General features: G+C 40.0%; 1 protein-coding gene across 1 annotated transcript in view; it reads right to left on the bottom strand.

Moving 5' to 3' along the window:
- Window positions 1-22,910, bottom strand: part of OCA2 (OCA2 melanosomal transmembrane protein) — a 258,996-nt gene that overhangs the window by 9,037 nt on the left and 227,049 nt on the right. Inside the window, exon 22 of the mRNA XM_057747088.1 lies at window positions 6,336-6,429. Within this exon, the coding sequence (XP_057603071.1) occupies window positions 6,336-6,429 (94 nt within the window). The remainder of the gene's footprint in view (window positions 1-6,335; window positions 6,430-22,910) is intronic.

The raw sequence follows: 22,910 nt of genomic DNA, 5'->3' as shown, positions 1-22,910 counted from the left end.
TCCCGAATAAACAGCCTAAACTTACACCTAAAACAATTAGAGAAAGAACAACAACAACAAAAAAAAAAAAACCCAAAGTGAGCAGAAGGAAGGAAATCATAAAGATCAGATCAGACATAAATGAAAAAGAAATGAAGGAAGCAATAGCAAAGATTTATATAACTCAAAGCTGGTTCTTTCAGAAGATAAACAAAATTGATAAACCATTAGCCAAACTTATCAGGAAACAAAGAGAGAAGACACAAATCAACAGAATTAGAAATGAAAAAGGAGAAGTAACAATGGACACTGCAGAAATACAAAAGATCATGAGAGACTACTACAAGCAACTATATGCCAATAAATTGGATACCCTGGAAGAAATGGATAAATTCTTAGAAAAGTTCAATCTTCCAAGACTGAACCAGGAAGAAATAGAAACTATGAACAGCCCAATCACAAGTACGGAAATTGAGGCAGTGATTAAAAATCTCCCAACACACAAAAGCCCAGGGCCAGATGGATTCACAGGTGAATTCTATCAAACATTTAGAGAAGAGCTAACACCTATCCTTCTCAAACTCTTCCAAAAGACAGCAGAAGGAGGAACACTCCCAAACTCATTCTACAAGGCCACTATCACCCTGATACCAAAACCAGGCAAAGATGTCACAAAAAAAGAAAATTACAGGCCAATATCACTGATAAATATAGATGCAAAAATATTCAACCAAACACTAGCTAACAGAATCCAACAGCACATTAAAAAGATCATACACCATGATCAAGCGGGGTTTATCCTTGGAATGCAAGGATTCTTCAATATATGCAAATCAATCAATATGATAAAACACCATATTAACAAATTGAAGGATAAAAACCATATGATCATCTAGATGCAGAAAAAGCTTTTGACAAAATTCAACATCCATTTATGATAACAACTCTCCAGAAAATGGGTATAGAAGGAAATTACCTTAACATAATAAAAGCCATATATGACAAACCAACAGCTAACATCATTCTAAATGGTGAAAATCTGAAAGCATTCCCTCTAAGAACAGGAACAAGACAAGGGTGTCCACTCTCACCATTATTATTCAACATAGTTTTGGAAGTGTTAGCCACAGCAATCAGAGAAGAAAATGAAATAAAAGGAATCCAAATTGGAAAAGAAGTAAAATTGTCATTCTTTGCAGATGACATGATATTATACATAGAAAACCCCAAAGATATACCAGAAAACTGCTAGTACTAATTGATGAATTTAGGAAAGTAGCAGGATATAAAATTAATGAGCAGAAATCTCTTGCACTCCTATACACTAACAACAAAAGGGCAGAAAGAGAAATTAAGGAAACTCTCCCATTTACTATTGCAACAAAAAGAATAAAATACCTAGGAATAAACCTGCCTAAGGAGGCAAAAGACCTGTACACAGAAAAGTAAAAGACACTGATGAAAGAAATCAAAGACGATACAAACAGATGGAGGGATATACCATGCTTTTGGACTGGAAGAATTAACAGTGTGAAAATGACTATACTACCCAAAGCAACTCACAGATTCAATGTAATCCCTATCAAATTACCAATGGCATTTATCACAGAACTAGAACAAGAAATCTTATGATTTGTATGGAAATGCAAAAGACACAAATAGCCAAAGCAATCTTGAGAAGGAAAGACAGAGTTGGTGGAATTAGACTTCCTGACTTCAAAGTATACTACAAGGCTACAATGATCAAGACAGTATGGTACTGGCACAAAAATAGAAAGGTAGATCAATGGAACAGAATAGAGAACCCAGATGTAAACCCAAGCACATATGGGCACCTTATCCTTGACAAATCAGGTAAAAATATACAATGGAAAAAAGACAGCCTCTTCAATAAGTGGTGCTGGGAAAACTGCACAGCTGCATGTAAAAGATTGAAATTAGAACACTTCCTAACACCATACACAAAAAGAAACTCCAAATGGATTAAAGACCTAAATGTAAGGCCAGACACTATAAACTCCTAGAGGAAAACATAGGCAGAACACTCTATGACATACATCAAAACAAGGTCCTTTTTGACCCACCTCCTAGAATAATGGAAATAAAATGAAGAATAAACAAATGGGACCTAGTGAAACTTAAAAGCTTTTGAACAGTGAAAGAAACCATAAACAAGACCAGAAGACAGCCCTCAGAATGGGAGAAAATATTTTCCAACAAAGCAATGGACAAGGGATCAATATTCAAAATATACAAGCAGCTCATGCAGCTCAATATCAAAAAGGCAAATAACTGAATTCAAAAATGGGCAGAAGACCTAAATAGACATTTCTCCAAAGAAAACATGCATATGGCTGGCAAATACATGAAAAGATGCTCAACCTCACTAATCATTAGAGAAATGCAAGTCAAAGCAAAAATGAGGTATCACCTCACACTGGTCAGAATGGCCATCAAAAATTCTAGAAACAACAAATGCTGGAGAGGGTGTGGAGGAAAGGGAACACTCCTGCACTGTTCATGGGAATGGAAATTGGTACATCAACTATGGAAAACAGTATGGAGGTTCCTTAAAAAACTGAAAGTAGAACTGTCACATGACCCAGCAATCCCACTCCTGGGCATATACCCAGAGGAAACCATAATCCAAAAAGAAACATATACCACAATGTTCATTGCAGCACTATTTACAATAGCCAGGACATGGAAGCAACAAAATGCCCATCAACAGATGAATGGATAAAGAAGATGTGGCACAGATATACAATGGAATATTACTCAGCCATAAAAAGGAATGAAATTGAGTTATTTGTAGTGAGATGGATGGACCCAGAGTCTGTCATATAGAGTGAAGTAAGCCCCAAAGAGAGAAACAAATACCATACTCTAATGCATATATATGAAATCTAAAAATGTGGTACTAATGGACCCAGTGACAGGGCAAGAATAAAGATGCAGGTGTAAAGAACAGACTTTGGGACACAGGGTGGGAGTGCATGAAGGGGAACCTGGGATGAAGTGAGAGAGTAGCATTGACATACATACACTACCAAATGTAAAATAGATAGCTAGTGGCAAGCTGCTGAATAAAACAGGGAAATCAAGTCAAGGATGCTTGAGGACTTAGAGGGCTGGGATAAGGAGGGTGGGTGGGAGTCACGGGAGTGAGGGGATATTGGGATATATGTGTAAATACAGCTGATTCACTTTGGTGTACAGCAAAAACTGAACAACAGTGTAAAGCCATTATATTCCAATAAAGAGCTTAAAAAAAAACGAATCCACTTGTCAATACAGGGGGCACAGGTTCAAGCCCTGGGCCAGTAAGATCCCACATGCCACAGAGCAACTAAGCCCATGTGCCACAACTACTGAGCCTGTGCTCTAGAGCCCACAAGCCACAACTATTCAACCCACATGCCACAATTACTGAAGCCTCTGTCCCTAGAGCCTGTGCTCTGCAACAAGAGAACTTGCCGCAATGAGAAGTCCGCACACCACAACGAAGAGTAGACACCACACACCGCAACTAAAGAAAGCCCGTGAGCAGCAACAAAGACCCAATGCAGCCAATAAATAAACAAACAAATTAATTAATTAAATTTTTTAAAAAAGATGTCAATGGTTGTTTCAGTAGTTTAATAAGATGCTAGCAGGCTTTTGATAGTACCCACAAGGCATGGATTCCACATGGTGGGGAGAAAGAAGTCCTAGGTGTCACTACTCTGGCTTAAGTCACCTTGCTGGTTTCCATTTACAGAGGAGTGAATTAGAAGTTGGGGTGTGCACACAAATAGCTGCTGCTAGTCTTGGCATGTGTGGATAATCCTACATGAAAAGGTTATATATGGATCTAGAGGCAGAACAAGAACATTTTCCAAAACTATTCCTTGCCTTGCACTTGATGGCCATTTTAAACGTTTATAAAGAATCTTCATTCTAATGTCCTATGTCAACCAATCCAAGTGGAGTTAAATAAACCATGTTCTCAGACCAGTGATAATTTTTTATTTGACAGAAAACATAAAAATTAATTCTATGCACTGGCATTCACTTTGAAAGTATTAATAGAAGAACTACCTGCCACTCAGGATATGAACTTGATCAAAAGGAAGCAACAGGTTTTGATGTAGTCCTGTGCTGCCTGGATTACCCACAATCTCTAGATAACTTTGGCAAGGATGCCATGCGTACTTGGACCTAAAGCAGTCTTCAGTTTTATTTGTTTTCTGTGTCTTAAAAATAGGTATTTAAATTAGAAAATGTCCCATTCCCACCTAGCTAAAAACTGGCTTTGATTTCTTTTGAAGCTGTTACTAGCTTGGTAATAATGTACCTTGTATTTACTTTCTCTCTTTCACTGTCTCACCTCACTTCCTCCCTCAGTCTTTGTGCCCTAGGATTGCATGCAAACCTTCAGCATGCAAACTTGCCCCAACCTCTGCTTTCTAGGAAGCCCAGCCTAAGGCAGATTTTTCTTAAGACTTATTTGAATGGTTCTTAGCTCTTAGTAAAAAGAGCAACAAAAAGGCATTGAGATCCGACCAGGAAAGACTTCTTGTTTCAACTATTTAGTGACTCACACCCAATTTATAAAACAAATGACATTTCTCAAACCAACTGAAAACTTCTATTTGAAGTGGGCTTCAAAATGCCAAACCCTGTGGGACTGGGGAGTTAGGTTTAATGGGTACAAAGTTTTGGAATCGGGAGATGGATAGTGGTGATGATCACACAACACGAATGTACTTAATGCCACTGAACTGTACACTTAGAATTGGTTAAAATTGTAAACTTTATGTTATGTATATTTTACCACAATTTTTAAAGTTGTCAAACTCTGAGTTAACAAGCAAATGTCCCCCAACAGAATAAATGTAGAGCTAACATCCAGCACAACTAGGCATCTGCTGTACCAGGAAACAGGACCATTCAATGACCAGAGCTACTAGGTTAAAAAGATCCCATGGCTTAACACCTTTATTGCTCACCACAGTATATCCCTGCTACAAAAGGGGCTCAGTCAACAAATGTTTAATCGTACTTTAGGTTATTAGCCATATAAATGGTCCATGTTAACTTCTCTCCTTGATAATCCCCTCCATATTCATTCTACTTGTTCTGGGGGAATCCGAACTAGCCCAGGATGCTTCTCATCCCTTGAGACCCAGCTCAAAACTTCCCCTCTGGAGAGCCATTCCTGACATTCCCCAGTCTTCCTGGTGCCTCCTGAGTACTCTCTGCCCATGGTCATGAGGGGACCCATTTATGTTGTCAACTTAGCTTAGGTGACTACCTCTCTACTCAGGAGAACAATGCCAGCATATAGAACAGGCTCAATAAAGTTTAATGAACAAAATTCCACACATTTTGGAGGACACATTTCCAGGTATCTTTGGATTCTGTTTTCATCACTGATATTAAAAGTAGCTGTAATGCAGTTACCACTTTTCCTGGGGCTGATCTCAGATGAGAGCAATTTTAACAAGTCCGCACTCAGAACTTGAGGCCTCCATTGCTGAGTTAGGTGAATTAGCTGTCTCCAGAAATCATAGCAACTTCACTGAATGACATTAATCCCCCTTTACAAACAAGAAGATAAACTAAAAAGAAAGCTGTTGCTTTAATAGTCAGAGACCAATCAAAGAACAGAGAAAGCTAGATTATCTAAGCATACCTGGATGTAAAAATAAAAACTTAAAAGGTATCTAGTCTATCTAAGATTTTTTACAATCCTCTTGTGTTCCCAAAGGTACTTAGGCCTCCTTCCAAATACAATCACATCCAAAGCCCTTGTGTTTACTCACCAGAGGTTAGTCTATCCTGACATTTTTCTAATTGACTTCTCATTGTCTCCTAAGGATGACACACTCCTCCCACCAAAAAAAAAAAAAAATTTTTTTTTAATCTTTCTCCTTACTCTTAGGTTAGAGTCTCTACTTCTTAGCTTACTTATTCATCACTTCACACCCCATGCCCCCACCATCACACACTCCTTAAAAAGGGAATAAGAAGCTGCCACTGAGGATGGTTTCTGATTTAAAATCTGTTTCTAAACCTAAGCCACATCTGCATGCAGTGTGGGAGCATGTTAACTTTGAGCTATCAGTAAAGATCACCCTCGGGCCACAGCCTTAGAATGTTAGGGGCAGTTTTGCAGAGAGTGAGAAGTGACAGCCTTTGCAGAGGAACTGAATAGATCTAGAACTGCTCCAGTCAACGGTGAAAATGGGTTTCCACTCAAGAAATCCTCTGGACTATTCTTACTTTACTTTCAATTTGGTATACACTAATCATCACTTCAGGCTCACCACAGTGTCGGGGGCCCTTCCTCAAATGCATCAGCACCCCCTTACCTCCCAGGCAGGCACCGAGGGCCAGGGCATACATGAGTGGCGGTGCAGGCAGGCTGACCTCAGGGTCTCTGCTCAGGTTCAGGAGCACAGGAATCTGTGGAGGAAAAGGACACTGACATCATTTCCATGGAAGCCCAGGGGAGTTGACCAACTTGCAAAATCCAAAGCACTTTTTCACCAGCCAAACTGTACAGAGCACAGGATGTTCAAAAGAAAGCCAAAGCAAACTTTGGAATCCACAAAACCTTGAGTTTGAACCCATCGGTAAATCTTTGTTTCCAGCCACATGACCAGCTTGTTCACCTTCTCCTTAGTTTCCCCCAGCTGCTGCTGTGGATCCTAAATGGGGTGAAGTTATGTAGAATCTCACACAGTGCTTGGGACCACAACTTCTAACCAGCATTCATCAGCCCTGTAGTGGGTCAAGTCCTACACTAACTCCACACATACATCATTTTATTTAATCCTCGAACATCCTCCAAGTGTGTTTGTTATTCCCTCAATTGATAGATAAGGACATCGAGACATGGAGAGACACAGATCTTATAAGTGGCCAAGCCAGACATGAACACAGTTCTCTGATTTCAAACTGCATGCAGGTAAACCAGTGCTAAACCATTTCTCACCACTGCCTCTGTGGAGTCATCCCACACCTGCTGATGTTCATGATGTAACAGGCATCAGATTCAATGACTAGGAAGTAGTATTCTCTAGTAAATCATGATGACATCCAGTGAATTTATCTGATAGGTATACATTTCACATTATAGTAATCACTGAAATGTAGCAGTTGTGATGTTTCTGTGAGAAATTTGTGTTCCAAAAACATGTCCGCTTGTGGCTCATGTTTCTAATGAAGGACAGAAGGTGACGTAGTTACTGGGCCTGCTTCCAGCATGCTCAGATGTTGGTCCATGTTATCACTGCTAGGCACCTCAGAGCAGCCCATTAGAGGTTAAGGAGGGACCCCTGGACCTGATGCCTCAAGGCAGTTGCTTTGTGTGAATCTCTGTAAAGAGCAGGAGGAGGAGGGCTCCAACATAGCCCACCTGGAAAGGACTACCCAAAATCACAGACAGAAAGCTAAAAACAATGTGGATATATGTAAATGACATGAGATTTCATTTGCTATAGAGAATTAGGGGACAACAGAGCCACACTCTACTCGACATCAGGTTACCCAAAGCCATAAAAGCAATGTCTCATTGCTTATTTGGGAAGATTGGATCACTCCCCAACTTTTTATCCCTGCAACAGGACTTCACTTGCATGCCCTCTGCAGTGGCCCCCAGTGAAACAAACAGATCTACTTCCCCCTCCCACTGACTCTGGGCTTGGCCAGTGGCTTATTTGACCAATGGAGGTGGGTGGACTAGACAAAAGCACCACATGTTACTGCAAGCCTCTCTGAAGCTTCAGGCTTGGCTATAAGAAGAGCAAATCCCAGGAAGCTTTGCTGCCCTTTGGGGTACTCAGAGGGAGGAGGTTTGGAGGAGCCCCAGCAGCCCCAGCAGAGTCCTGACCAATGGGCTGCAGCCAACCCACAGACCCATGCACATACGGTATACACACTCCTCTTCCGGTCCTGCCAACAGCTCTCCAGAGTTGCTTTGTATGGTCTGAGAAAGAGCCCTTCCTATTAGCTGGGTCCAAGAAGCATTTTGAAAAGTTCATTGTTTAATTCTCAATAGCAGCAAATATTTCCTGGAAAAGAAATGAGTAACATCCTGGGAAGTCTACCTCACACAGAAGCAGAAATTCCTGGCAGAGTGGTCCCTGAGCAGTCCCCATGGCACATTTGAATCCTTGCTTCTGTTGTCACATGATGAATCCAATTATTGTCCCAGAGGCAATTTCAGACTTGAAGTCTTGGTTCTTTGGAGAAGCGAGCAAACTAGGGCTTCTCCCAGTACCCAGTCATCAATGAGCAGAGCAAACACACACACAGTGTGGTCATCAGGCACTATATACACCAAGCAGCATGCTGTCAGTCAAGGCCAGCCTCCTCTCTAAAAGACTTCATGTGCTACCTGGCTCGAAGAAACAGACTTGGAAAAACTAAGCACAGGATGCTGAGCCCTTGTCAGGGGTACTGAGGTGTAAAAGTAGGAAGGGATGCCTTGACCCTAGTGCTGCTAAAAATCAAGACAAGTGCTCCTGTGCACATGTTCCAAACTACATAGTTACACATGCCAGATTATGATATAGGCTGATGGCTGCAAAAAGCTATCCACCAAAAAAGCTCTGGGAGAGCTCTAGAGTCCGCTGAAGAAATGTCAGCAACATAGTGGAACAAAAAAATTGAGAATAACCACACGAAAGAAGGAAAACAACCTTGGTCAGGCCCCCACTCCATTCCTTGCAAGAATGGGTTGTTGTCTCACTGGCCTCATACCAGGTCCCAGAAAGCTTCGTTTTGCCTGCATCATCCCATTCCCCAAGCTGGAACTGCTCAACATCAAGGGGAAATTTCCTATCTAGAAATAGTTCTCCTCACTGGGAAACGGATAGCAGGGTAAGCAAACTATTCCCCCACCTTTGAGGGAACTGCACAAAGGACCCAGTTTGGTTTCACCCCAGCCATAAACTGTCAAACCTGAGATGTATATAAGCAGTTAAGAACAAGGAAGAAAAGCAGGTGCTACCAGTGTCAGCCTTGTATCAGGAGTTATTATGGTTCCCAGTGACCTGCTCTATAGATGATTTTGGTAGCTTTCACCACTGAAGCAACCAATGGCCAGCTGCTGCAGACCTCCTGAAGATTTTACTGGTTTTTCCCCCGCAAGTATTTGTTTTCACTGACACCAGCCACCTGACTCCCTTCCCAGGCCCTCACACAAGACACTACCATAGCCTGAGACCAGGACCAGTAGCCAGCCCACACCACAGCAGCTGTGCAAATACAAGACACCAGCCTAGAACCCTGTAGGTGACACCCACCCCCATGCATATGCTCAGGGTTAGCTCCTCCAGCTGTGCACTTATGCACCACCGGCCTGACACCAGTAATTGATTTGCCATGTACACACCCATGGCAAGATCTTGCAGACACAGGAGTGTACACCACCAGCCAAGGCCCCCACAGTTGCTTGTGGGCCCAGGTTCAGCTCTATATCCTATCACTGGCCTATAATGCTCTGCTCTACTATAGCTAGCCCCTCCAACTGTATACCTACATGCCCCCAGTCTGACTCCCAAAACTAGCCTCTATTGCCATGCACCCATGGGAAGAACCAGCAGCTACAGAAGTACACACAAAGAGCAGGGCCCCTGCAGCTTCCAGGGAAACTACAGCTGGCCTCAATCCTTGCTGCTTGGGCAGACCCCCACCAGTATATGTGTGTTTGTAGCTGGCCTTTGTGCCACCACACAGGCACTTTCTCCTGGCCCCTGCAGCCAAGTGTGTGTATATCACCAGCTCTGATCACCACTTTTACCAACCTTGGTCCCTAGCTGAAGGACCTTGGAGCACCAATGAGGACCACAACAGTCCTTGCAGCCTCTGCGAACCACTCACACCACTCACCAAGGACCACATAGTGCCAATGCTCTGGACTCAAGCATGCTGAGCCAACAAATCACCACGTACCCTGGAACCAGAGCAACCACATGCCCTCACAATTGGTGCCCTGTGGCCAGGTCATGGTACTCTCTAGCATGTCCCCACCTGCAGGCGAAGATATTTCCCTACTGAAGTCAGTTCATAAAGTCTGGAAGAGGTGACTGCTTCTCCAAATGTGCAAACACTTGTGCCAGGCTACAGGGAACATGAAGAATGAGGGAAGCATGACCCCATCAAAGAAAGAGAGTAAACTTCCAATGACTGACCCCAAAGAAATGGAGATTCAGGAATTGTCAGACACAGAATTCAAAATAGTTGTTCTAAAGATCCCCAGAGAGCTACAAGAGAATGCAAATAAACAATTTAGAAAAAATAGGAAAACAAAACAAGAACAAAATGAGAAGTTCAATAAAGAGACAGAAAACATTAAAAAGAACCAAATAGAAATTTTGGAGCTGAAGAATACAATGGCTGAACTGAAAAATTCAATAGAGAGCTTCAATAGAAGACTGGATTGAGCAGAAGAATCAGTGAGCTCAAAGACAAGTCATTTGAAATTATCCAATCAGAGAAGCAAAAAGAAAAGAGAATGAAGAGAAATGAAGTAAGCCTACAGAAAAAATCCGTGTATCATTGGAGTCCCAGAAGGGGAAGAGGAAAGTGGTCAGAAAGTTTATTTAAAGAAATAATGGCTGAGAACTTCCCAAATGTGGGGGAAAGATATGGATATTCCAAGTTCATGAAGCTAATAAATCACCCCAAAATTTCAATCTAAAATATTCTTCTCTAAGACACACTACAATAAGTGTCTAAAGTCAAAGACAGAGAATTTTAAAAGCATCAAGAGAAAATAAATTTCTCTCATACAAAGGAATCCCCCATAAGCCTATCAGTGGATTTCTCAGTAGAAATCTTACAATTCACAAGAGAATGGGATGACACATTCAAAGTGCTGAAAGAAAAAAAAAACTGTCAACCAAAAACACTTTACCTAGTGAAGCTCTGCTTCAGAAATGAAGGAAAAATAAAGACTTTCCCAGACAAATAGAATCTGAGGAAGTTCATCACCACTAGACCAGCCTTGCAAGAAATGCTGAAGGAATTTCTTCAAGCTGAAATGAAGACATGCTAACTAATAACATGAAGAAAGGAAAGTATAAAATTCACTGGTAAGTATACAGTCAAATTCAGAATACTCTAATACTGTAATGGTGATATGTGAATCACTTAACACTAGTATAAAGGTTAAAAGACAAAAGTATTAAAATAACTATAGCTACAACTTGTTAATGAATACACAAGATTAAAAGATGTAAATTGCAACATCAAAAACATTAAATGTGGTATGAAGTAAAACAATAGATTTTTTGTATGCAAATTACAGTTAAGTTGTTAGTTAAAATAGAGTGTTGTAAGATGTTTTTTTTTTAAGTGTATTTCCTTTCCACATATTTATTTATGTAAAATTATACCTTCAAGAATTCACATAATTTATATGGGGAAATGTTCTGCAGGGATTTTTGTCATCAATCTTTGTCGGAGCACATTTTTGTATTGGAGCAGAGTTGATTAACAATGTTGTGTTAGTTTCAGATGCACAGAAAAGTGTTTCAGTTATACAAATACATGTGTCTATTCTTTTTCAAATTCTTTTCCCATTTAGGTTATTATAGAGTACTGAGCAGAGTTCCCTGTGCTATACAGTATGTCCTTGTTGGTTATCTATTTTTTTTTTGTATGTTTTCTTTTTTTTTTAATTTTTTTATTTTTTTTTTATTTTTTTGGGGGTACACCAGGTTCAATCATCTGTTTCCATACACACATCCCCATACTCCCTCCCTTCCCCAACACCCCCCTCTCGAGTCCCCCCACCCTCCCTGCCCCAGTCCTCCAAGGCATCTTCCTTCCTCGAGTTGGACTCCCTTTGTTATACAACTTCCCACTGACTATTTTACAGTTGGTAGTATATATATGTCTGTGCTACTCTCTCGCTTCGTCTCAGTTTCCCCTTCACCCCCCGCCCCCTCCCATACCTCGAGTTCTCCAGTCCATTCTCTGTATCTGCATCCTTATTCTTGTCACTGAGTTCACCAGTACCATTTTTAGATTCCGTATATATGAGTTAGCATACAATATTTGTCCTTCTCTTTCTGACTTACTTCACTCTATATGACAGATTGTAGTTCTATCCACCTCATTACATATAGCTCCAGCTCATCCCCTTTTATAGCTGAGTAATATTCCATTGTATATATATGCCACATCTTCTGTATCCATTCATTTGTTGATGGGCATTTCGGTTGCTTCCATGTCCTGGCTATTGTAAATAGTGCTGCAATAAACATTATGGTACAAGTTTCTTTGGGGATTATGGTTTTCTTTGGGTATATGCCCAGGAGTGGGATTACTGGATCATATGATAGTTCTACTTGTAGTTTTTTAAGGAACCTCCAAATTGTTTTCCATAGTGGCTGTACCAACTTACACTCCCACCAACAGTGCAGGAGAGTTCCCTTTTCTCCACACCCTCTCCAACATTTGTGGTTTCCAGACTTTGTGATGATGGCCATTCTGATTGGTGTGAGGTGATACCTCATTGTGGCTTTGACTTGCATTTCTCTGATGATGAGTGATGTTGAGCATCTTTTCATGTGTTTGTTGGCCATCTGTATGTCTTCTTTGGAGAAATGTCTATTTAGGTCTTCCACCCATTTGTGGATTGGGTTATTTGCTTTTTTGGTGTTAAGCTTCATGAGCTGCTTGTATATTTTGGAGGTTAATCCTTTGTCCGTTGTTTCATAGGCAATTATTTTTTCCCATTCTGAGGGTTGCCTTTTAGTCTTGTTTATGGTTTCTTTTGCTGTGCAAAAGCTTTTAAGTTTCATGAGGTCCCATTCATTTATTCTTGATTTGATTTCCCTGATTCTAGGAGGTGGGTTAAAAAGGATGTTGCTTTGATGTATGTCATAGAGTGTTCTGCCTATGTTTTCCTCTAGGAGTTTTATAGTGTCTGGCCTTACAAGTAGGTCTTGAATCCATTTGGAGTTTCTTTTTGTGTATGGTGTTAGGAAGTGTTCTAATTTCATTCTTTTACATGTAGCTGTCCAATTTTCCCAGCACCACTTATTGAAGAGGCTGTCTTTTTTCCATTGTATACTCGTGCCTCCTTTGTCAAAGATAAGGTGCCCATATGTGTTTGGGCTTACTTCTGAGTTCTCTATTCTATTCCATTGATCATCCTTTCTATTTTTGTGCCAGTACCATACTGTCTTGATCACTATGGCCTTGTAGTATAGTTTGAAGTCAGGAAGCCTGATTCCACCAACTCCATTTTTCCTTCTCAAGATTGCTTTGGCTATTCAGGGTCTTTTGCGTTTCCATACAAATTGTAAGATTTCTTGTTCTAGTTCGGCTATGTCGGGCTCCCCACAGCCCTCTCTGTTGTCCGAGGCCGTCTGCTGGTGTTCAGCTGGTTCTCTGTGGGAATCACTGCGTCCTTCCGTGAATTCCCAATGCATCTGTGGAGAGGGATGCACTCCACGTCTCTCTACTTCGCCATCACCTTTTCTCCATCTCTGTAAGATGTTTTATTAAAGCTTTGGGGTAACCACACTACAAAAACCTATAGCAAATACACACGAGATAAAGAGAAGAGAATGAAAACACACCACTACAGAAAATTATCAATTTACAAAGGAAGGCAACAAGAAAGATACAAAGGAACTACAAAATAACCAGAAAACAACAGTTAACAAGATAGCCATAGTAAGTCCTTACCTATCAACAATTACTTTAAATGTATGTGGATTAAATTCTCCAGCCAAAAGGCACAGAGTCACTGAATGGATTTTAAAAAATCCCCAACTATATGCTGCCACAGGACACATATAGGCTCACAGTGGGTGATGGAAAAAGATATTCCATGCAAGTGAAAACCAAAAGAGAGCAGAAGTAGCTTTTTTATATCAGACAAAATAGACTTTAAGTCAAAAACTGTTGAGACCAAAGAGTCACTATATAATAATAAAGGGGTCAATTCATTGATAGTTATTACAATTGTGAATATATGTGCATCCTACATTAGAGCACCTAAGTATATCAGGCAAATATTGACAGGTCAGTGGATTTCCATACCCTGTGTAAAATACCCCTGGACAGATCATCCAGACAGAAAATCAATGAGGAAATATTGGATTTGAACTACACTTTAAAATAAATAGTCCTAACAGTCATATACAAAACATTCCATCCAATAGCAGCAAAATGCACATTCTTCTCAAGCACACACTGAGTATTCTCTAGGATAGATCATATATTAAGTCACAAAACAAGTCTTAAGACATTTAAGAAGAATGAAATCATATCAATCATCTTTTCCAATTACAGTAGTGTAAAACTAGACATCAATAATAAGAACAATGCTGGAAAACCCACAAATATGTGGAAATAAAACCACCTGCTCCTGAAGAATCAGTGGGTCAAAGAATAAATGAAAAGGGAAATCAAAAATTATCTAGACAAATAAAAATGGAAACACAGCATACCAAAAGCTATGGAACACAGCAAAAATAATTCTAAGAGGAAAGGTTATAGTAATAAATGCCAACATTAAGGAAAAAGAAAGATCTCAAACAACTTAACTATTTATACCTCAAGGAACTGGGAGAGCAAACTAATCCCAGAGGTGGCAAAGTAAGAAAATAAAGATTAGAGCATAAATAAATGAAACAGACTACAAAACCAGTAGAAAAGATCAACAGAAACTAAGATCCAGTTTTTTGAAAAGAAACAAAATTGACAAACCTTTAACTAGAATAAAAGAAGAGAGAGAGGACTCAAATAAATAGAAATGAAAAAGGAGGTATTATAACTGAACCACAGAAACACACAAGATCACAGGAGACTACTATGAACAATTATACAGAAAAGTTGACAGCCTGGAGGAAATGGACCTCAAAACATACAACCTACCAAGACTGAATCACGAAGAAACAGAAAATCTGAATAGACCCATAACTAGTAAGGAGATTGAATCAATAATCAAAAATCTCCCAAAAAGAAAAGACCAAGACAAGATGGCTTCACTAGTGAATTCTACCAAACATTTAAAGAAGAATTAATGCCAATCCTTCTCAAACTCTTCAAAAATATTGAAAAGGAAGGAACTCTTCCAAATTAATGAATTTTATGAAACATTTAGAGAAAAAAAAGTAAAACATTTAAAGAAAAATTAACACCAATACTTCTCAAACTATTCCAAAACCTGAAGAGGAAATATTTTCTTACTCATTTTATGAGGTCAGCATTACTCGTGTCAAAGCCAGATAAAGACACTGCAAGCAAATAAAACTACACACCAATATCCCTTAGGAAATTTGGCACCAAATTACTGAACTTCAGGAAGTCATTGCCTCTTGAAATATAAGCCAAGTGTAGAGACTCTAGGTCTCAGGCAAAAGAGGACAAAACCACAAAAGAAGCAGAAACACAGGTAACATCACTCAGGAAACAAGAAATAAAATTAAAAAGCAGCAGGGCTTCCCTGGTGGTGCAGGGGACATGGGTTTGAGCCCTGAGCCGGGAAGATCCCACATGCCATGGAGCAACTAAGCCCATGCGCCACAACTATTGAGCCTGCACCCTAGAGCCTGTGAGCCACAACTACTGAGCCCACATTCCACAACTACTGAAGCATGAGCACTTAGAGCCCATGCTCCACAACAAGAGATGCCACTGCAATGAGAAGCTTGAGCACCACAATGAAGAGTAGCCCCGCTCACCGCAACTAGAGAAAGCCTCTTCACAGCAACAAAGACCCAATGCAGCCAATAAATTAACTAATTAGTCATATTAAAACTTCTGTTGACCTCACAGTCTTATCAGTGCTTTCCATTCAAGGTTACAGTCTTCCCAGTCACTGCTGTGCAGGTGTGAACGTATTACACGCATTCATTTGTAACTGCAGTGCGAGCAAAAATGGATGCCGCACTTGTGACTTGCACGAAAGAAGGGCAGCATGCAGTGACTCATTTTTTTGTGCTCTGAGGGTGTATCTGATGCCATTATTTATTGACGACTTTGTGTGCAGTGTGGAGAAAGTGTTTTGTCATGAAGAAGGTCACCTATAGCTCCATCGGACTCTCATCTGTTTCGTCCCCTGAAAGCAGCCCTACGAGGATGAAGATTCACTTCTGATGAAGAAGTGAAGACAGTGGTGCATTCGTGGCTAAACAGCTCAAAATAGTGAATAAGTAAAATGTTGGGTGGTATAAAGTGCCATGGGAAAAAAATAATGCAAAAGGAAGATAGGGTGTTCAATTTAGCGCTGGGAAGAAGACATTTTACAAAAACTCAATAAAGGTGAGGAAGCAGGACCAAACCCAAAATAATATGTGTAAATAGAGCTGCTGGCAGAAGGAGTAGAAAGAGCAAAGGCCCCAAGGCAAGAGCTCACTAGACATGTCCAAGGGAAACTAAGGAAGACAGTGTGGTAGGAGCAAGATGGTCAAGGAGAAGAGTGATAGGAGAAGATTAGAGGTGACAGTGGCCGTATCTGTAAGACATGTAGGCCACCACAAGACTTGGAGTTCTGCTGAGTGAGGTGGGAATCTTCTCTGGAGAATAGACACCCAGGGGTGGAGCAAGACTGGAAACAAAGAGGACAACTTGGATGTGGCTGCAGTACACAAGAGGGAAACATTGGCTAGATTTTGGAGCAGTGGTGGATTTGATGTGAACTTGCCAGATTTAGAAGCTTTGAAACACAGCTGGTTGTAGGGTATAAGAGAAAGCAAAGAATCAGGCTGGTTCTAAGATGTGGGGCCTCAGAAACTGAGGAAATGGAATTGTACTGTTATTTATGAAAATGAGGAAGACTGGGGAAGGGTAGAATCAGGATCGAAGTTTACTTTAAGACACATGTCATATCCCAGTAGAAGTAAGAGAGGGAGCTGGATATGCAGCCTCCAGGTCTGAAGAGAAGCCCAGGAGTGGTCAGGTACAGATAGAGTTTAGAGAAGACCACTCACAATGAGTCTGGAGCACAGTGGCCAGAGCTGAGTCCAGTGTTTGGAGGCTGTAAGATGAAGGGGTCCATGGACAAGACTGAGAGGAAGTGACAGCATGGATAGAAGGAGAACCTAGAAGAGTCAGACAGGGAAAGGGTTTTAAGGAGGAGGGAGGTTGCCTCCAGCACATGTTGTCATTTGCTGTCGAGCCAAGTTAGGAGAGAACAAGAAGCATCACGGGATCTCTCATGAGGGTGGATACTGAGAGGTCATCACGACTTTTGAGGCAACTGTGTCCATTGATCGTGGGAAAAATGCTTGACTGTGGTCAAGAGGAAAGAGAGGTTACAGTGAGACTAGGATGGCAAGGGTGGACAACACTTTCAAAGTTTTCTGTCACAGAAGCAAAGGAATGGGAGGGAGCCAGCTGCAATTCATGGCCCTGTGAGAGTTTTAATGAGAGGAGAAAGGGCAGTGTATTTGGATACTGATAAGAATGATCCAGTGGAGACTTAAAAAGAAATTCTGCAGGGGACAGCTGTGGGATCTGGTGGCAGGTGAAGGGCAGGAATTCCCCCGAGAGCTGGAGGAAAGCAGCACGCATTGGGTTACAGAGCTCATCACTCTTGGAAGCCCTCACATGACTGTTTTCATTTCCTCACAAATGGGAAACAAGGTCATCAACTCAAGGAAGAAAGGGGAGGTGCCGGGGGCTTGAAAAGATGAAGGGCATGCAGAAGTGTTCAAGAGGCATGGGCAGATGAGGCCCAGGGAGCAGGTGTGTGACATGTGGCAGAGAGGGCCCTTGAAGGGCTGTGGTTGTGAAGCCAGATGGCAGCCTGGGCACTCGGTCAGTAGGTGGGTGGTGGGCTTCACCTACTTCACCTACTTCAGTGGGGGCTTTGCCAAGTGAAGGCAGTGAAGTCAAATAGGCAGAAGGAAGCTGACAGTTAATGCACAGAGATAATCATATGATAGTCATGACAGGCAAAGTGTTTAGGGAAGAAGGGGAGAGTGAAAAGAAGAGGGGCCAGCAGGAGGGGATCCATGTTGTCAGGTCTATTGACTTGGGTCACAGAGTTTTCAGCCATAGCAAACTCTAAGGCAGGTCCAGGACTGGGCAGTATTAAGGGAATCGATTTCCAAATCTTCCAAACATATCCAAGTGACCTGCTTTCAGTCTTAGACAATAGATATTCTAGGTCATGGCCATGTAGATGTGGAGAATTATGTAGGTATCAGAAGAGGTTCTGTTTGGGCCAATCCCAGCTGAGCCCCAAGGCATCCCCAACACAGGGAGGAACACAGGTTGAGGTCAGATTGCTGCCAACCTCAGGGCTCATGGGGATACCTGCCAGGGCCACAAGCACTGCCTGTCAGGCTGAGCCAAGACCCTCATTGTTCCCCTGAGACCACTGGTCTGACTTCAGTTCTGCATATGGCATTTTCCTCAAAACATCATCTTCCTGTCTGACATTGTCCTAGGACAGCTGTTTCTTCACCCCATGAAATGTTACTTGAGTCGGTCCAGCATACAGTGCTCCACAGAAGGACCAGCTGGGTACCTGCTCCTGGACTAGTCACCTCAGCCATGCTGCCAAAGAATTCTAAAAAAAAAATGTGACATGCTCATACATCTTAAGTGAATATGTAGTATTTGGCACCCCAATTAAAAATAGTTCCCAAGGATGTAATTGCTAACCTATGTTGACATTCTTAAACAAAAGCACTATATCATTCTTTTAAATGTATACATTTATTTCTTCCAGTTATACTGAGATATAACGGACATATAGCACTGCATAAGGTTGAGGTATATAGCATAATAATTTGACTTACAAACATCATGAAATGATTTCCACAAGTTTAGTGAACATCTATCATCTCATATAGATACAAAATAAAAGAAAAAGAAAAAATATTTATTTCTTGTGATGATAACTCAGGATTTACCCTCTTAACAACTTTCATATATAATATACTGTAATGTTAATTATATTAATCATGCTGTACATTTTCTTAGTACTTATTTAGCTTATAACTGGAAGTTTGTAACTTTTGACCACCTTCATCAAATTCCTCCTTTCCCACACCCCACCCCTTTCAACTACAAATCTGATCTTTCACTATGAACTTTGTTTTTGAAGTATAATTTACCTACAATACTATATTAGCTCCTGGTGCACCACTTGGTGATCTGATATTTCTATACATTGCAAAATGACCACCACAGTAGGTCTAGTTACTGTCTGTCACCATACAAAGATATTACATTACTATTGACTATATTCCCCATGCTGTACATTTCATCCCTGTGACTCATTTTGTTTCTTGAAATTTGTACCTCTTAATTTCTCTCTTTTAAATATATGCATTTAAATTTAAATACCATAATATCAATTCATCTAAAAAACATATGATGCACCTCTTTTGCACTCTGAACAAGAGGGCACAGTCCTTGCTGCTTGACATGTAGCCACTACAATGGACATCTGATCTAGGACCATGGGGAGGACAGCTCAGGTGAGTGCCAGATGAATAACAATGAAAAGGAGGCTGGTAGGACTGTCTCTTACAGGAATGACAGGACCCATGGATGGAGCTCCCAGGAGAGGAAATGTGGCCTGGCAGAAAAAAAGCAGAGAGTTTGGAGACAAGATGGCAGAGCAGAAGGACCCTGCAAGGCTCTCATTCACATTCAGTGGAGAAATCAACAGTTTTACAGAGAAGTAACAGCTAAGAGAATTCAGCACCACTGAACCAGCTTTACAACAAATGCTAAAGGAACTTCTCTAGGTGGAAAAGAAAAGGCCACAACTTGGAACAAGAAAGTTAAGAATGGAAAAGTTCACCAGTAGAAGAAAACAGTAAAGGTAGGAAGTCATCCACACAGAAATATGACATCAAACCCAGCAAATGTAAGATGAGGAGAGTACAAATGCAGGATATTTGAAATGCATTTAAAATTAAAAGAAGAGCAATTTAAAACAATCTTGTATATATATAGAGTGCTATATCAAAACCTCATGGTAACCACAAAACAAATATCTACAATAGATACACACACACACACACACACACACACACACACAAGAAAAAGGAATCCAAACACAACACTAAAGTTAGTCATCAAATCACAAGATAAGAAAATAAAAGGGAAGAAAAAAAAGACATACATAAACATACCCAAAACAATTAACAAAATGGCAATAAGAATATACATATCTATAATTACTTTAACTGTAAATTGATTAAATGCTCTAACCAAATGACACAGACTGGCTAAATGGATGCAAAAACAAGACTCATATATATGTTGCCTACAGGAGATCCACTTCAGGTCTAGGGACACATACAGACTGAAAGTGAGGGGATGGAAGAAAGGTATTCCTTGCAAATGGAAATCAAAAGAAAGCTGGAGTAGCAATACTCATATCAGACAAAATACACTTTAAAATAAAGACTGTTACAAGACACAAAGAAGGACACTACATAATGATCATGGGACTGTTCTAAGAAGAAAACATAACAATTGTAAATATACATGCACCCAACATAGGAGCACCTCAATATATAAGGCAAATACTAACAGCCATAAAAGGAGAAATTGACAGTGACACAATAATAGTCAGGACTTTAACACCCCACTTTCATCAATGGACAGATTATCCAGACAGAAAATCAATAAGGAAACACAGGCCTTAAATGACACATTAGACCATATGAACTTAATTGACATTTATAGAGCATTCTATACAAAAGCAGCAGAATACACATTCTTCTCAAGTGCACATGGAACATTCTCCAAGACTGACCACATGTGGGGCAAGCCTCAGTAAATTTAAGAAAATTGAAATCATATCAAGCATCTTTTCCAACCACAACACTATGAGATTAGAAATCAACTACAATAAGAAAAACTGTAAAACACACACACACACACACACACAAAAACACAAACACGTGAAGGATAAACAATACACTACTAAACAACCAAGATATCACTGAAGAAATCAAAGAGGAAATCAAAAAATACCTAGAGACAAATGAAAACAAAAGAACAATGATCCAAAACCTAGGCGATGCAGCAAAAGCTCTTCTAAGAGGGAAGTTTATAGCAATTCAATCTTACCTCAGGAAACAAGAAAAATCTCAAATAAACAACCTAACCTTATACCTAAAATAACTAGAGAAAGAAGAACAAACAAAATCCAAAGTTAGTAGAAGGAAAGAAATCATAAAGATCAGAGCAGAAATAAATGAAATAGAGATGAAGAAAACAACAGAAAAGATCAATGAAACTAAAAGCAGGTTCTTTGAAAAGATAAATAAAATTGATAAATCTTTAGCCAGATGCATCAAGAAAAACAGGGAGAGGACTCAAATGAATAAAATTAGAAATGAAAAAGAAGTTACAATGGACACCACAGAAATGCAAAGGATCATAAGAGTCTACTAAAAGCAACTATATACCAATAAAATGGACAACCTAGAAAAAGTCTTAGAAAAGTACAGTCTTCCAAGACTGAATTAAGAAGAAAAAGAAAATATGAACAGACCAATCACAAGTACCGAAATTGACTTAAAAACTCCCAACAAACAGAAGTCCATGACCAGATGGCTTCACAAGCGATTTCTAACAAACATTTAAAGAATAGTTAACACCTATCCATCTGAAACTATTCCAAAAAGATTGCAGAGGAAGGGACACTCCCAAACTCATTTCATGAGGCCACCATCACCCTGATACCAAGATTAGACAAAGATACCACAAAAAAAAGAAAGTTACAGGTCAATATCACAGATGAACATAGATGCAAAAATCCTCAACAAAATACTGGCAAAACAAATCCAACAATGCACTAAAAGGATCATACACCATGGTTAAGTGGGATTTATCCCAGGGATGCAAGGATTTTTCAATATCTTCAAATCAATCAGTGTGATACACTGCATTAACAAATTGAAGAATAAAAACCATATGATCATCTCAATAGATGCAGAAAAAGTTTTGACAAATTCAACACCCATTTATGATTAAAAGCTCTCCAGAAAATGGGCATAAAAAGAACCTAGCTCAACATAATAAAGGCCATAATTGACAAACCCACAGCTAACATCATGCTCAATGGTGAAAAACTGAAAGCATTTTCCCTAAGACCAGCAACAAGACAAGAAAGCCTACTCTCAACACTTTTATTCAAAATAGTTTTGGAAGTCCTAGCCATGGCAATCAGAGAAGAAAAAGAAATAAAAGGCATCCAAGTTGGAAAAGAAAAACTGTCACACTGTTTGCAGATGACATGATATTATACTTTAAAAGTCCTAAACATGCTTCCAGAACTCATCAATGTATTCAGTAAAGTTGCAGGATACAAAATTAGTGCATAGAAATCTCTTGCAGTTCTATATACTCACAATAAAATATCAGAAAAAGAAATTAAGGAAATAATCCCATTTACCATTGCATCAAAAAGAAAAAAATACCTAGGAATAAACCTACCTAAGGAAGCAAAAGACCTGTACTCCAGAAACTATAAGACACTGATGAAACAAATCAAAGATGAGACAAACGGATAGAGAGATATACCATGTTCTTGAATTGGAAGAATCAATATTGTCAAAATGGCTATACTACCCAAGGCAATCTACAGATTCAATACAATCCCTATCAAATTGCCAATGGCATTTTTTTGCACAACTAGAACAACAACAACAAAATCTTAAAATTTGTATGGAGGCACAAATGAGCCCAAATATCCAAAGTAGTCCTGAGAAAGAAAAAAGGAGCTGGAGGAATCAGGCTCCCTGACCTCAGACTATACTACAAAGCTACAGTCATCAAAACAGTATGGTACTGGCACAAAAACAGAAATATAGATTAGAAAAAGCCCAGAAATAAACCTATGCACCTACAGTCAATTAATCTATGGCAAAGGAGGCAAGAATACACAATGGAGAAAATACAGTCTCTTCCATAAGTAGTGTGGGAAAAACGGGATAGCT

Source organism: Hippopotamus amphibius, chromosome 8 (genome assembly GCF_030028045.1).
Source record: "Hippopotamus amphibius kiboko isolate mHipAmp2 chromosome 8, mHipAmp2.hap2, whole genome shotgun sequence".
Taxonomy (NCBI): domain Eukaryota; kingdom Metazoa; phylum Chordata; class Mammalia; order Artiodactyla; family Hippopotamidae; genus Hippopotamus; species Hippopotamus amphibius.
The sequence above is the reverse complement of the archived record's forward strand: the minus strand, read 5'-3'. Positions and strand labels throughout refer to the sequence as shown.